The 16,738-nt window shown below is 43.3% G+C and overlaps 1 protein-coding gene across 2 annotated transcripts in view; it reads left to right on the plus strand.

The window, feature by feature from the left end:
* The first annotated feature begins 1,656 nt into the window (after nt 1–1,656).
* LOC147607540 (uncharacterized) overlaps nt 1,657–16,738 on the plus strand; it is a 31,530-nt gene continuing 16,448 nt past the window's right edge. The window contains exons 1-4 of one of the 2 annotated variants that reach the window (XM_086790317.1): nt 1,657–1,900; nt 4,212–4,283; nt 5,123–5,212; nt 5,337–5,379. In XM_086790317.1, the coding sequence (XP_086646443.1) occupies nt 1,742–1,900; nt 4,212–4,283; nt 5,123–5,212; nt 5,337–5,379 (364 nt within the window). In that variant the 5' untranslated portion in view covers nt 1,657–1,741. The remainder of the gene's footprint in view (nt 1,901–4,211; nt 4,284–5,122; nt 5,213–5,336; nt 5,380–16,738) is intronic. The other variant, XM_086790318.1, reaches the window with a different exon arrangement.

Consider the following 16,738-nt stretch of genomic DNA (forward strand, 5'->3'; position numbering starts at 1 on the left):
GTATATAGCCGCAAACGCACTATCTTTAGAAATGCGTTGTTTTTCCACATTTTTAGTATGCATGGACTCTAAATGTGTAAAAGTACTCTAAATATGACCTCTCATCACCTAAAATCGAAATTCTATTTTTGGGGATACTTATCTCTTTCTTATGTTCTTATTTCTTTTGAATTTTTGGAGCTAATATTTTTATTCTAACACTTTTCTAATGTTTCTAGCCTTATTGTCTCACTCTTTCTAATTACACTCTCTTTTCTTATTGAAATCTATATTAAAAGAAGAGACACATACATACATGGCTTGGGAGGGACGTTACACTTTGACTTAACGAACCTTGCTCTAGTACTAACATGGAAGTGTGGAAACACATTGGGAGAATGTTTTAAATCAAATAAGCAGATTGGAAGTGCAGAAACACATTAGGAGAATGTATTAAACCAAATAAGCACAAGGATTGATTAAGTTATACAAGACTTAATCGATCCTTATGCAAATTTAAAGTGTGGAGACACATTGGGAGAATGCATTAAACCAAATAGAACAATAATCAATTAAGTTATACGAGACTCAGTAACACTAGTTGACATAACTATAAACTAAGTACAACAAAATATGATTAACCAACTAAGCTTTCTACATACTTTGCCTACATATCATGGTGAGATGATAAGCTAGGTGTGGTGAGTTGGTACATGAATATCTCAAATACACCTACCATGATTACCCAATTACTAGTGGCCAGAGTTGATTAGGGCCCACGACGTAACCACGTAGACATTCATTGATCAAGGAGGCAAACTTGGTGGAAATTTTGTGTACAATTCTCTTTGAAGAGAGTTTCCTTGATGGAGGTTTCAAAAAAGCACAATTTAATAGTGAGTAGCCTTTTGCTTTACTTAACGATTGGGATAATATATACAGCTAAGTACATCTAGATTTTTTTTCGACTACACTACACTACACTACACACACACACACACACACACACATGCATATGTATGCATTTGTGTGTATAGATATAATACATATGTATATGTATATATGTATTATACATACATACATATGTATATATGTATTATACATACATACATATGTATATATGTATTATACATACATACATATGTATATGTATGCATGTGTGTGTATGTATATATGCATGCATAAATATATCCAAATAGTCTTTTATGTATGTATATAGACACACATACATACATATGTATGTGAGTATGCATGCATGTATATAAGCATGCATACATCATCCATGTATGTATGTAGACATACATACATACATATATACATAGTAACCGTGCATATATATGTATATGAGTTTGTATATATATGTATATACATATGTATATGCTCTTCTTCTTTTGATATTGACCGCTAACTTCATTCTAAGTTGTAGATTGAATCTTTGGTCATGCGTTCACACTTATATACTATGTATACTTATGACGAAGGCAGCAAACAACGTTTTTGTCTATGACGAGACCTTTATTTGTCAAAACTAGTGACACAAGCGTTTGGTCGTTCGAGTTTAATGGGGCACATATGTGCCTAGTTGACCAACAAAACAAAAAACCACATTTATTTAAAAAAAACCCACGTTATATATTGGAAAATGAAAATTTATACATGTTCGAGGCACGTTTCAGACTTGGGCGCCAAGCAACCAGCGGGCGGCCGGCTAGCTCGCCCAACGTTCCCAACTGTGTAGGGGACACCATGGACTGATGATGTGATGATGCTCTCGTCTTCCCCCGAACGCATGTCAACGGCTCTGCTACAGGGCAGCAGCAACAGCAGCAGCAAGGATCGTAGGATGGCCAGCGCGGAGCAGCTGGTGTTGGAGCTCATCATCCCTGAACAGCGCGAGAACGCACTCCTCGATCTCTCCAAGGTTAGCTTGCACTTTAAATAATTGGCCGCACCTGCAACCAGGGGCAGTTGGCACGTGTTTCCGTACAAGTCATCCTACGTGTGTGTGTGTGTGTGTGTGTGTGTGTTAGAGAGAGAGAACCTGTGAGTGAGTGTACAGCTAAATCTGCTGTCCAAAAGAAAACATTCGACATACAAGAGCTGCAATTATCATAGATAATCCTCCTACAACAGCGATAACATGTGTTTAATGAGTAAACTGGATGTCAAAAATGAATAAATCATGTGTGTGTGAGAGAGAGAGAGAGAGAGAGAGAGAGAGAGAGAGAAGAGAGTCAATTGTAGGCCTTCCAAACTGTATCAGCAGGGGTCGCTTTACCCGCTAAATAGAGAGCCCTGCTGCACCGGCGCTCCTTTCATCAGGCCACTGCTTGTGTCCAAGGGTTTTTTTCACTAGTTGTTTGACTATGGCTATGGCAGAGAGAACCCTACGCTGTGTTGTGCCTCCATATTTCTACCCTACACACACATGGGCGCATGAGAGAGAGAGAGAGAGAGAGAGAGAGAGAGAGAGAGAGAGGGAGATGTACTTATGTATGCATGCAGTAGACAATGGGCTTGCTGTTTTCTGGCTCACAAGTATGTTTCCAAGACCCACCAAATACAAATCCCTATCACTTCTATTCAAGCTTAGGGAAAATCCCATCCATTCACTCATTATCTCTCTTTGCGTGCACACCGAGATTCCATCCACAAAGTAGCATGTACTGCTCATTTTATAAGCGGCCCGGATTTTTGACTCACAAGTGCATTTTATTCAAGCTTAGATTTCAGCACTTCGTTAAAGTCGCATCTATGTATCAGCCATGCTACTAGTATGTTACTACAGTGTCTCAAGCCACCTTTTGCACGACTTCAGCCTTTCAGTTTGAATATGTAGAATAAGAAGGCCTTCATCAATATTGAGCCGAAGATTTTTTCTTCCAAAGCCCAATGTAATTGATACTTCTTGCTTTTTACAAACTCAGCATGGAATCCTCAGGTTACTTGGCAAAGTAGTTGATCTTCTTATCCTGCATCTAGAAAATGCATTTCACAGAAGTGAGCAATTGCCAAAGCTTCGAAAAGAGAGCATTGGGACAATGCTCGTCCACTTGCTTTAACCGTTGCTTTATGATTCAGAGAAATACCAATCTCCCTCCTTGTAGTTGGCGTCTCGTCTAGACTGGTTGGCTTGCCTAGTGTATGCTTCCTGTGCTTTGGCTAGGTGCTCCTTCATGGACTCAATAATCTCTGAAATTGTTTCTTGGTTTTGTTTGCCTCCAATGATGGTGACACCATCCTCGTAAGAAGAGATGAGAAGCGGCGACCAAATGTTGCCTCATATGGAGTCGTGCCAATACTGGAAGAATGAGTGTTGTTTAGGATAGCCTGCATGCTCAGTGGCTTCTGAGCCTCGGAGCCTTTTGAGCCATGCTCACTGGCCTCTGAGCCATGCTTACTAGCCTCGAAGTTTGAAGCGTTTGAAGCGAGGACTGTGTCTTGTTTCTTTGCTGGTGTTGGAGTACAAGGACTATTGAAGGCTATCTTGACATTGCCTCCATCACTCCGAAGGGGGGTTTGTTGGGTATGTCGGAGTCTAGTAGTGTGTCCATTGGTGTGAACATCCCCTTAGGATGTATACAATCCTTATTAGGGTCTAGGTCAAAAGATGAGGCTTGATGCCTATAAAAGCATGCACTTGGGTGGTTCCATTACAACAATGAGTATCATTTGAGTTGTGCAACATATCTCTCGTGGTCTATCACAACTTCCACCTATCTTGTGGTGCATACCGTGCATCCGATCCTCTTGTGAGGTATCATCAGCTCCTGAGAGAGAGATATATGTGATACATAGGCGATGGCGAGGCAAAAATACCTCGGAGCATAATCTCTGGGTGTGAGTGTAAGTGAGCTAGCTGCTCCTGGATATGGTGCTGATGTCGAGCCCGTATCAATGTGATCTCCCTTTGATGTAGTCTAGGAGTCTAGTAGCTTGGTGCTCTCGGTCTCCGTCTGGCTCGGAGAGAGAGAGAGAGAGAGAGATCACATTAATTTCCTCTCTTGTCAAAAATTGTCTTTTATGGCCTCTTTGTAACTCATTTGTGACAAAAAAAATATGAATCCTGTTAGACATATACATTAATAATGTCCGGTCTAGGCCTAATTGCCTCGGACTGCACACACGAATAATGTCCGGTCTAGGCCTAATTGCCTCGGACTAAATTAATGTATATGTCTAACAAATCCATTATTTGACTTCTAACAATTAACAACATTACTGTTGTACAGAAACGTGAATTGTTTCAGGACCTTGCTCCAATGTTATGGCACTCTTGTGGAACAATCTCAGCTTTACTGCAGGTGAGAACCACCATCAACACCTTCATGCTTCTGAGAAGAAATGTCAGATGTGGAAGATGTGTGTGATATTCTCAAATGAGTTTCTTGATCTTATTGCTGCTTTCTAACACTTCATGTTTCTAGGATCTTTTATCATATAGTCTTACAGCTCTTTTGTAGGTGAGGCTCTTGTACGCTTATTATTTTTTGGGGACGTTTTTAAATTCAATGTCAACTCATATATAAAATGGAAAACTTTGTTTTTTAAGGAGACACGGATACACTTGTCAGGTTTTGGAAACAAAACATGGGGCCTAGCACTCAATCTTGAATTGTTGAAAGCTATATATAATGTGGCCAAGTATCCATGTGAGGCCAGAGCTTAGAAGGATTGAAGCAAATTGGGAGGGGGAGGGGGAAGTGAAAGCCCTGGTAGAAGGGGGCAGTGGAATGTTTGAGAGAGAGATGGTCCCCTTGAGTTTTGTTCCTCTCGGTACAGGAGCTTGAAAATGTCTCTCTATTGAACCCATTCACCAGTATATATAATGTGTGTGTGTGTATGTGTGGTGTGTTGTGTTGTGGAATCTATACATACATCTATTTAGGGATACTCTCACCCAAACATCACAGATGGCAGTCACTTAACCTTAAATAAATTTCCTGAATCTTGAATATGTTGGCATATTATTTTTGTTCAGAATACCAAATAAGTGGAGATTTCATGTTTTGGACTGATGCACATATAATATTGTATTTTATTACTCAGAGATGATGTGAAAATATGCTTTCATCAAAAAACTGCATAAGTGTGTTTTTGGGTTAGCTAGCTTATCTTAATTGTTTCTACGTATGTGATGCAGGAAATAGTATCTATCTATCCAATGTTGTCACCACCAACACTAACTGCAGGAGCATCAAATCGTGTCTGTAATGCCTTAGCCCTTTTGCAAGTAGGTGGTTGGCCTAACCTTTGGGGGTGGGGGATATGTGCTTGGGACTAATTATTTGTGTATCAGTTCTAAGTGCCATGTTTCAGAATAAACATCTGTTTTTTTTTTTTTGGCAAACCTGCAGTGTGTGGCTTCTCATTCTGAAACAAGGGCTTTCTTTTTAAATGGTAAGAAGAGAGTGTATGTATCTTTTTTGAGATGATTTTTCACGATGGGCTGGAGCCCGTCACTTTTTATTCAATGCGTCGCTTTCGGCTGGGACTTCAATCCCCTAACCAAGCGAGTGCACACTTTAACAAGCTAAGTATGGATCTTTTGATTATGAGGAAGTCCTGAGTTTTTTGGTGCTTGGACAACCTATTTCGGCAACAGATGACATTTTCTTTCAAAGTTATGCAACTCATTGACATCATATAGCTTGACCTAGTCACGTGTTTCTAGGAAAGTGATAAAAAGTCAGGACAGTGGTTTATGCATGTAGACATGGATAATAAGGTGAACGTGCCTTGATACACAAAGCATGCATCTACTCTTGGGTGCTGAGGCTGGGAGTAAGGATTTTGTAGCTCGTTGTATAGGCTATGCATGAGAAAACAACAGCACTTTTGACCCTTTCAACATGCATGATGCTACTATAATTTGTACTTCATATCTTGACCTTCTAAGCATATATCTTTGTGCTTAGAAGAAATACCATGCTCTGAAGGCTTGCAAACACAGCGGATGGAAGTGTGGGCGTTGGGATCAGGAGATGGAATTGATAAGAGAAAAAAATGCAAGTGTATGGAAATTAGGTGGTCGGGCATTTAGCCCATGACCAAGTATATTTTGAGTCCTCATATGGAAGCAATGTTTCAAAGTACAACTTAAATCAAGATTCGAGGTTACGTGCTGCTGCTAGTGCTGCTGTTGATGATAATGATCATTGATGATGAGTATGACAATGATGATACCCCATTATGTTGAGGATACACAGAAAAATATGGTATCTTTTGTACTGTTCAAGACCTGTTCTGCAGCAGACTAGAGGCATATATATATGTATGTACTTATGTGTTGTATGTGTGTGTGTGTGTGCGCGTGTGCCTGTATGAGTGGAGGTAGTTGACCTCCCACTTTATTGCCAAGTTGCACTACCATTTTTGGCAGCAGCATTGGGCAAAGTTGTATGCCCCCCACGCTCGAATGGAAATGTCAATAAGTTTTGCATATTGTGGGATACTGATAAACCCACACTGCCAGATGTTGCCTTTGATGTTGAGATGATTGGCATGCCCTCCCGGGATGTCTTTTTTAAACTTAAATGGGGAAGATTCGCTGGCTCTTGCTTCACTTGTGGCAAATTTGGTCATATGCAATAATCAGACTGTCCGACTGTGCTATTGCAACCACCAGCTTGTGCAATGCAATTGAATGAGAACACTCTGGTGGGAATAGTGCAACCCCAAAAGGGGAAAAATGTAGAACATGCCCCAAATGTTAACATGGACAAAGGCAAAATGAAAGTTGCATCCATTAGCTCTCCTATGTCAAAACCTAAGGAGAAAGAAAAGCAGGATACAAATGCTTGGCTGACCCCCAAAAAAACGGCAAGACCGAGACCTATTTTCTCGCACAATTGGACAGAGGTTGCTTGGACTTGTGGACGTCACACTAATGAAATAGCTAATGATGTTATGGGTGTTGGTCGACTTTGGTTAGCAATTGTGAGGGATGATCCATTATATGAGCGAACCCAAACGCTACTACTTGCAAATGTTGCGCATGACCTTGGAAATGCAAGTGATTTAGATGCTATGGTTAATGTTGAGCATGGCTATGCTGGGAGCCAAGCAGCTATGTTGGTGGAAACTTAAAGAGCTGTTGCTCCCATTACAAAACATGTAAATATGTGTATATCACTTAGGTGTTTGACATATAATGTACAAGACCTCTGTCAAATAAATAAATGGAGGCTGATTTGGGCTTACATACATAGAACTCAGCCGCACATAGTTTGCTTGCAAGAACACAACCAACATTCTTTTGTTGGGAGGGAAGGTTGCTTTGCGGGTTTTCACATCTTTTATGCTTGTAATCATGCTTTTTCAGGTGCTACCATATTGGCTAGGCATGAGCTATAGCCTCAATTAGCCTATGATTATCCTCAAGGCAGATGGATGATCATCCAATGTATGGTGAATGGTAAAATATTTGAGTTTGCAACTGGACATGCTTTGCAAACATCTGCAATCTGAGCTCCAATGTGGCAACAATTGCAAGCATATCCATGGGTCACAAATGCATTTTTATGTGGTGACTTTAATAATTCACTAGACTATGAAGACAATAGCTCTCTCACAGGTCACACATGATTGCTTTTGAGAAAAGGACATGGCAAAATGTACTTTGAAGCTCGAAAGCGTGTGACTTGTGGAAACATCTAATGCCTGCCCAAAGAGGATGATATACCTTCCATCACAATGCATTTTTGATGCCTTTACTTGCACTATGTCCATAGACTTCTCTATGCAAACTTCGGATCATTTCCCTTCATGGATGACTTTGTATTTTGGCATGACTACGCATGATGTACCTTTGCCTCACAAGATAGTCAATAACAGCTACTTGACACATCAACAATTCAAAGTTTTGGTGGAGGCTGAAATTTAGTCTGTCAAACTCCACATGCAGATAGATGTAGGTCTGGCATGGTACAAATTTGCAATCAGACTTCGGGATGTTATTCGCAAATTTGCAATCAGACTTTGGAATGTTATTCAAAAATATGTGAAACGGTATATGGGCATGGAAAGGCAAAATGTGTTGAATGCAAAATCAACAATACAATTACTGATGGAGTATAGTCAGTATAGGAGACTGGATGCTCAAGAGGAGGATGATCTTATAGAGGCCCAAAATTGCGTGAAATGCAATGATGCTAGGAAACTTCAAAAATGGCAAGTTAGGGCAAGACAAAAAACTCTCAAGGATAAAGGTTGCTCTTCAAAGGCCTTCTGTAAGAATCTGCCAGGTAGAGTCAGTCCATTCATAGGCTCAAAAAGGACAATGAGCAGTGGACTCAAAATAAACATCAGCTAGAGGCAAAAATATTGAACCATTTTAGTGCCCTTTTTGCTGCCCCTACACAGTCATCACAGCAAACCCTGCATGCGCATCGCGTTCTTTTGCAGCAGGTTAACCAAATTGTTACACCTCAGAAAGTAATGGAAATGGAATTGTCTTTCACAGAGGAAGAGTTGCATGATGCCTTGTGTGGTTTAGGGAAATGGAAATCTCATGGTTGGGATGGCTTTAAAGTAGAGTTCTTTCTTGAGTATTGGGATTCACTCAAAAATGAAGTGCTTTATATGATTAATATTTGTTGGCACTCTGGTGTGCTTCCAACCAAGGGTTGGTGCGTTTGCTCCTAAAAAACAACTATGTGATAAATTGATAGATTGGAGACCTATCACCCTTATGCCTGTCATTTACAAGCTAGTTGCTAAAATGCTGGTCAACAGATTGAAAGATGTCCTTCATGATGGGCTACACCATGCTCAATATGGTTTTGTGCCTAGGTGACAAATCATGGATAATATTGCAAATGCCTACATAGTTATTGAATATGCTAAATACATAAACCAAGATGTACTCATAATGCAAATAGATATTGAAAAGGCGTTTTGACACAATTCAATGGCAACTCATAGCTCAAGTGATGGACAAAATGGGTTTTGGTCTGAAAATGAGGAATATCATATACTGGTTGTATGAGGAAGGAACAACCCAATGTATTGTTGGAAATGAACTCCTTGCTCCATGGAAGCTTGGATGATCCGTGAGATAGGGATGTCCATTCACTACATGGTATTGAGTCTTGACATGACAGGAGCCAGTCAATTTGTTAGTCAAGCGTATGTAGATGATTCCTTCTTCTTTTCTAGGAACACACAACATGATATCAATGCAATCATGGATGCATTGAAGCTATATGGATTAGCTACTAGATTGAAGGTCAATTTCACTAAGTCGAAGTTAAAGAATGTGATTGGCATTCCATTCTTTGGCTAGGACTCATATTGCCTCCATACCAAATAGTACGACATCTTGGATATATCCTATTGAGGAAGACACAACATGATGTCAATGCAATCATGGATGCGTTGAAGCTATATGGATTAGCTGCTAGATTGGAGGTCAATTTCACTAAGTCGAAGTTAAAGAATGTGATTGGCATTCCATTCTTTGGCCAGGACTCATATTGCCTCTAGACCAAATAGTAGTACATCTTGGATATATCCTATTGAATGGAAAGTGTCTCTCAAGCAAGAAAGGCAATGGGTTATGGATAAGCTGAATCACAAGATTGAGTATTGGAAACTATCGACATGGCCATTGCATGTATGGCTGCGTATTGTCCAATCCATCATCATGGCTTATGTTCAGTTCCACCTGCCTCTTGTGCCTTGATCAAATAAGGATATTGGTAGTTTTATGTCCAATAGAAAGGCGGACAAAAACAGAGGCAAGTTCTTTTTGAGCAATCTGACAGCCTTTCTATCTGTTTTATGTCCAATAGAAAGGCGGACAAAAATAGATAGAAAGGCCATCAGATTGCACAAAAAGAACTTGTATGCACTCCCAAAATGCATGGAGGTCTGAATATTGTCAATATTTGCTACCATGTCATTGCAAGAAATTCCTTCACCAAAAGCAACCTTGGACTTAGATGTTGGCACATTTGATTGCAACAATGAAAACAAAGGCTTTTGGGGATTGGATAGTTTCCCACCAAGACGTCATATTTGGAAGATTTGAAGGCCGTTGTGAGCTGCCCCTATTTCACCACACTTATGAGAGAGTGCATAGAGCGGAAGCAAAAGGGCACTAGTGTGTGCTGAATAGAGAGTGCAAGAGAGAGAGAGATATGGAGCAACTATGCTGAATATACTGAAGCAAAACAGTCCCAAGTTAGAGACACAAGTAGTCTCATAAGTGAGGGAGCAAAAGATGTACAAGACAAGATACAAAAGTGAGAGGCCAGCCCACCTCCAAATCCCAATCCTTCAAGCCCTGGAAGTACCACTGTGTCCCAAGCACGGTCACGGACTCACCTGACCACAATCCAGAATCCTCACATAGAGTAAGGGAAATAGGAACATTCACAGTAGTGGTAACTGAAGTAGTAGTACCGTCCTCAAGAGCATCACATAGCGTAGAAGCAGGCTCCTCCATAGCAGGCAGAGGGACCAGCAACACATCCTGGTCACTGGTTGTCGAAGAAAGAGTCGGAGCGAAGCAATAGGAGACAAATCCCCCTCAGAAGCTGTGAGCAAAGATAGCCCACTATCTTCCTCAAAAACATTACCAGAGATATCATCCTGGCAAGGAGAAGTATGCACAGAAACTTAAGGCAAGGCAACAGGAGAAACAAACTCCTCAGATGTAGTGAGCAAAACTAGCCCACTATCCTTCGCCTGCAGGAACATCTCCAAAAGAAGTATCCATAAGATCACTGGCTGCATAGCACCTAGAACATAGTCACAGGGGACGGAGGGGACGGTAGCTTGGAACGCGGGGACGGCGATTCGGGACGGACCAGCGACGGGGACGGACGGACGTCCCCGACCGCATGTTTCTCACAGGGGACGGCGACGGGGACGGCGCAGGGACGGGGATGCTGGTTGGGGACGGCACTGTGAGGGGACGGTAGAGAGCCGTTGCTCGCCGTTTTTTGCCGTTGCGTTCGCCGTTTTTGGTCGTTGCGCTTCCCGTTTCTAGCCGTTTATGGCTGTTGGCTTGGCCTTGGGCCTTGGGCCTTGAGCCTTGAGCCTTTGAGGCTTGGCCCTCTCTCTCTCTCTTGCCTATCTATATAAGAACAAGCCTCTACAAGGCTACAAGCACACACCTCTCTCAAGGCTCAAGCTTCTTCTCTCTTCCAAGTTCCAAGCCTCTAGGCTCTCACACAAGGCCCGCGGGCCGCCGCCCTACTATCTAGATTCTAGAATCTAGACTCTCTCCCTCTCTCTCTCTCTCTCTCTCTCTCATTCCTCAAGTCTCTCTCTCTCTCTCTCTCTCTCTCTCTCTCTCTCTCTCTCTCATTCCTCAAGGCTCAAGAGTCAAGCCATCTTCAACCATGGCATTCTCCTCACGTGCTGGGGCTTCTCGTAGAAGAACAACGGGATGGACATGGTGGGAGGAGGTTAACTACACCACATCCGTTCATGGAGGCGGTTCTCGGCCATGGGTATGCAAGCTTTGCCCGTACCGGCGAACGGGTGGCGCCGACAAAGTGCGAGCCCACCTCTTGCATGAGAGTCGGCATGAGGTGAGGTTTTGCACGAATGTCATGCCCGAGAACAGACGGGAACTTCTTGACAAGCTTAGCGTTGCAGCTTATGTGGTGGACCCAGAATTCCAAGGCAACAAGCAGGAGAGCGACCGGGAGGTGACCGCTGGATAGAGGATCATCTTGGATCGTCTTGTGCCTGATGCATCGGTTAGGCGCAAGATCAGGGACCAGCTTTCGATGTACAGGTCATTTCATGGCTCCTATGGCTGTCATGATGCACAGGGTGACCGCTCCAAAGTTGGTGCTGCTCTATGGTGGGAGGACTTTGGTTCAGATGGACCGGAGCTGCAGCAGCTTGCCATCCGCATACTTAGCCAGGCCGTCAGCTCCTCTTGCTTGGAGCAACTTTGGAGTACCTACAGCCACATTGCCTCTAGGAAGGGGAACCGACTCGGGGTAGAGCGTGCCAATGACCTTGTCTTCGTCAGCGCGAACTTGCGAATGCTTTGCAAGAGCGTGACCAAGAAGGCAGATTCCTTCACCGAGTGGGAGATGAGTCAACAAGAAGAGCAACAAGAGGATGAGGTGCAGGAGCAGCATGCTAGTGAGGATGAGACTGAGGATGAGCTTGATGCTTCTTTGGCACAAGCTACCCATGACCATGAGGCGAGCATTTCATGTGGATGATCATTCATGGATCATGATTCATGGGCCTTACTACTTAGCTCTAGCCTCTAGCCTCTAGTCTTCAGCACTTTTTTGTCATTGACTCATTTGAGTCCGTCCATGTATTCTGCCTCCGTAAGGCTTAGTCCTGACTCTCGACTCTCGAGTCATGACTCATTTTGTATCTACTTAATTATTAATATGACTCAAAAGCTTACCATTTTAGTGTAAATTTGTGCTCATTTTGATGTACTTCCAAAGTAGAATAAGTGTAGAGTAAATTTTAAAAAAAAAGTATTTTTTGAGTGCCATTCCCTCCCCCGTCCCCGTTCCCTACTTATGGCCGTCCCTTGTCCCGTCCCCGTTGTTGGGTTTTATGCTGTGTATGCACCCAGAGGAGTGCTAGTGATCATCAGTAGGTTACTGGGGCACTTTTTACTTCAGTTAGTGGAGGTTTTTTCCCCCAGTTTTAGCTTAGTTCCACTTATAATAGTTTATAAGTGATTTGGTCCACTTGGCACACTTTATGGCCGGACCATGTGAACACACCTTTTAGGTCACTTCTTTATGTGGCTATTGTACTTCATTTTATCACTACTCAATACAAGAGAAGTCGTGTTCCTCTCTCTGTCACTCACGTTTCTTGTTGAAGTACCCTCCAAACCCTAACCCTAACAGCTGAGCTCCTTCATTTGGTATCAGAGCTCCCAGGTTCACCCAGCCATCAGTACCTTGCTATTGTCCGTACATAGTCGCCTAGAACCTGCAGTTCCGTACAAAACCTGCAGGCGACCAGCAGCACGTGCAACTGCCCGTACAGTTCATCGCCCAGCTGTTAGCTGTTTGAACCATTCGCCGTCAGCACGCCTAGAACCTGCAGCTCCGTACAGCACCTGCAGGCGACCAGTTCTGTTCAGAACTTTGCAGCTGCTCGTACAGTCAGACGCCAGCAACAGTTCCGTTCAGCAGAGCAGGTTCGCACAGTACCTACAGTTTCGTACCTGCTCTGTACTGTAGCCGTACAGTCAACTGCACCTGCTCCGTACAGCAGTCCAGTACCTGCTACGCATACCTACAACTGACTTGTTGACAGCTGTTTCCGTACCGTATCTGCTGCGTGTACCTGTTCCGTACAGTCGCCGTACAGTCGACTTGTTTCCGTGCAGTTGTTTCGAATAGCCTGCAGTCGACCTGTACTTGTCTACCCTTCCGTACAGTAAACAATTGACTTGTACCTGCAAAAGTCACATTTGTGGTAAGCTTTACAAGTTTTGAAATTTGGGCATTTTCTCTGTGAAAATTTTCTGTGGCAGATAGAGGCAGATTTTCTTGCAAAGAAATCTCTACAGGTTTTTTTGCAAGGTTTTGGGTGCAGTAACTTTGGGCATTTTTGGGCATTTTGGCACTGTGTAAGCCATTTTTGCTGCTCTACTCAGTCAGCGGTGCATTGTGTTGCACATTCAGAGGATTGAGCGTGCAGGCATATTTGGGTTAGCTGTATTCAGTGGAGTACAGTTGCTTTTAGGGTTGTTGCTATTGGGTTTTTTGATACACAGGTACTGTCACATACACTCTGCACTCAGTGCATGGTGACAAGATGGCTCATCATCAGAAGTGCAGCAGTTGTACAGTTTTAGTACCCAATAGGATGATAGTTTTAGTACCCAATAGGATGATATTTGTCGTACGCCGTGACCCCATTGTACATCCTCAGTCCAAGATAAGTCAGGCATGAGCTACGTAGGTCATTCCTCAGCCTTAGTGGGTCGGTCAGTCAATCAGTCAAGTCCCTTAACCCACTTGGAAAGAATCATTCATGCATGTAGAGTCAGTAGAAGCCTTAGGGTTTGCATCAGAAAGCACTCTGCATCCTGCATAATATGCATTCATATGCCTGTGCATCATTTAGAACATCCCAGAAGCCTTAGGGAATTTACTAGGATTTATCTGGTATTTTTCCCATATTTAATAGTATTTATTTAGCATTATTTGCATTATTGGGCATTTATAAATATAAACTTTATTAAATGACCAACCTTTAGTGAGTATAAATAGGCTTGCATAGAGCTTAGTTTCTCATTCAGTCTTCAATGTGCTAAGAGCTCTCCTCCTCAGCCCTAGGAGTATCATTGCCTTCAGCCCTAGACTAATCTAGCCCTTGGAGCTCATAAGCTTGCTTCTCCAGCCCCTTGAGAACCCCTTGCTTCAGTCAGCCCTAGGCGCCTGCTATCAGCATCAAATCAGCCTTGATTCAGTCCACTACAGTCTCTAATTCAGCATACAAGTCTGTGTTTTCCTGCATAGTACCTGGCCGCCTGCAGATTCAGTCCACTACAGTCCCCAAATCTGCAAAACAGCCTGCGTTTTTCTGTCCAGCATCAGCCCAGCCATGCGTTGACAGTCTACAGCAGTACAACACCTGCGTTTCAGTCCATCAGCTCCCTTACAGGTCAGCGTTTCTGTCCACAGCAGTTTCCAGCCCTGAATCAGCAGTTTACAGCAGCATCCAGCCTTCTGTGCATCATCCATACATGCAGCAGTCATCTGGTGAAGGTAACACAGCATTCATAAGTGTTTTCAGCATTCTAACATGGTGTAGAACAGTCCACCTTCTCCTTCTCTCAGCCTCAGGTGTGCAGCCCTTCCTCATGCCCTTGGGAAGAGTGCAGAGGCTCGAGATCAAGTCATCGAGGTGTTTCTACAGCAGTGTACAGATCAGCCACTCTCCGATCCTCCGAGATCTTGCGTTTGGCTTATCTACAGTCCACAGTCATTCTCTCTAAAGAAATAAAGCAAATACTATCTCGTTATCGGGATAGGGGGCCCTTCAGTGGGTAATTCGGGACCCAATCTAGTGTACAGTTTTCATCTCTCTCTCATCTCTTTAATGTTTGAAGTATTGAAATGGATTGCTAAACTCATGAAACTCAGGATACAGAAGACGGTGTGAGTATTTGTGTGATAGGATCTCCCAATACAAAGACTTCCGCTGCATATCACATTGGTATCAGATTCAGATTGTCCACACACACCGTATCCTAGCGTGGGGGCATCCTTGGATGGTTAGATTGCATTCCGGCACGACCACCTACTTCAGCATCATGTCTCCAGGAGAGAGTACTGATCAGCCGGAAGACGTCTCCCCCGAAGGAGACCTCGTTCTTCCGCCTACAGCAGACCCCATAGCTCTTCTTAGAGCTCAGAACCAGCTGCTCATGGAGTGTCTCCAACTCTTGGAGGCAGTAGCAGCACGTCCTTCTACACCTCCAGCAGCACCCGACTACATCTCCCTCTTCTTTCAGATGGAACAACTAAGGAGAGAGGACAAGGCCCGAAGGAAAAGAGAAAAAGAAGAAAGACGGGTGTCACGACCTTGTGTTTTTCTCTGGATAGTATGCAGGTGTGCACGGGGACGTGGTGAATAGTGTGAATGGCATCAGATTTGAATTAAAAAGAGCCCATGTGTGGACAACCCCAAGTGTGAAGGGGGCAAAGAGACTTTAATTTAAAAAGGTTTTATAACCTTTGGTGGGCAAAAATTAAAGTTATAAAAGGTTTTAAAACCTTAGGAGGCCACTAAGCAATTTTTAGAGACTACTCCACTTTTGGAGGCCCACGACTCTCTTCTCCCTCTCTCTAGCTTTTTGGGAAGTGTGCAAGCTCTCATGCGTGGAAGAGAGGCGAAGTTGACTGCATGGGGCTGCTGGTTTTTGGCTGCGCATAGAAGAGCCAGTGCAGATCTGTACGACTGCTGCAGGTACACTGTACGGCTGCTGCAGGTACAGGCTGTTGCAGGTACAGGCGGCACAGGTCAGGCGGCTGCAGTTGCAGAATTCAGGTAGCGTAGGCAGCTGTACGACTGCAGGTACAGCTGTACGACTGTAGGTACAGCTGTACGATTGCAGTACAGGAGATGGGCTGGATTGGTAGCACACGTGCCCTATTTATCTGGTGACTGTTGGGTTGCAGAACAGAAGGTGGGCTGGACTGCAGGCGCAGAGGGCTGAAACTCATGCTCTTTTGCACAAGTGTTAGGCTGCAGTTTACAGGTTGGTTTCTCTAAACACACAGGAAGCCAGGTGTGTGCTTTTTGGAGGACGCCTTGTTTTTGCAGAAAGCAGGGGCTGATTTTTCATGAACATAGACATCATGTCGATGGCGTTCAACTGATGGAACTTTCAGCTTCTCTTTGCTTTGGGTTCGGGATTGTTTTGAGATCAGTTTGAGGACTGTTTATGGGCTGTTTTTGTTTGGCTGCAAATTCAGCTATGTACTTGGGTTATTGGCTGCAAGTACAGGTCACTTGGTTATGTTTCTTGGCATGGGGCAGATTGTTTTCTTCCTGCTGGAAAGGAACAGAGGGACCTACAGCTATGGACATCTCTATGTTGCCAGATGTTTCATGAGGGAACAGGTAACTAGATGTATGCCGTTGTTGGCACTGTTCTTGAATGGTGCCATGAATGGTTCTTGAATGGTGCCATGAATGGTTCTGTATGGAAACAGGACATAAGTTTCAAAGGGAAACAGGCCTAAGGGTTTCATATGGAAACAGGTCGTAGGTTTCTCGAGGAAACATGTTTTTG

Source organism: Cibotium barometz, chromosome 55 (assembly GCF_041138505.1).
Source record: "Cibotium barometz isolate CiBa-2024 chromosome 55, ASM4113850v1, whole genome shotgun sequence".
NCBI lineage: Eukaryota > Viridiplantae > Streptophyta > Polypodiopsida > Cyatheales > Cibotiaceae > Cibotium > Cibotium barometz.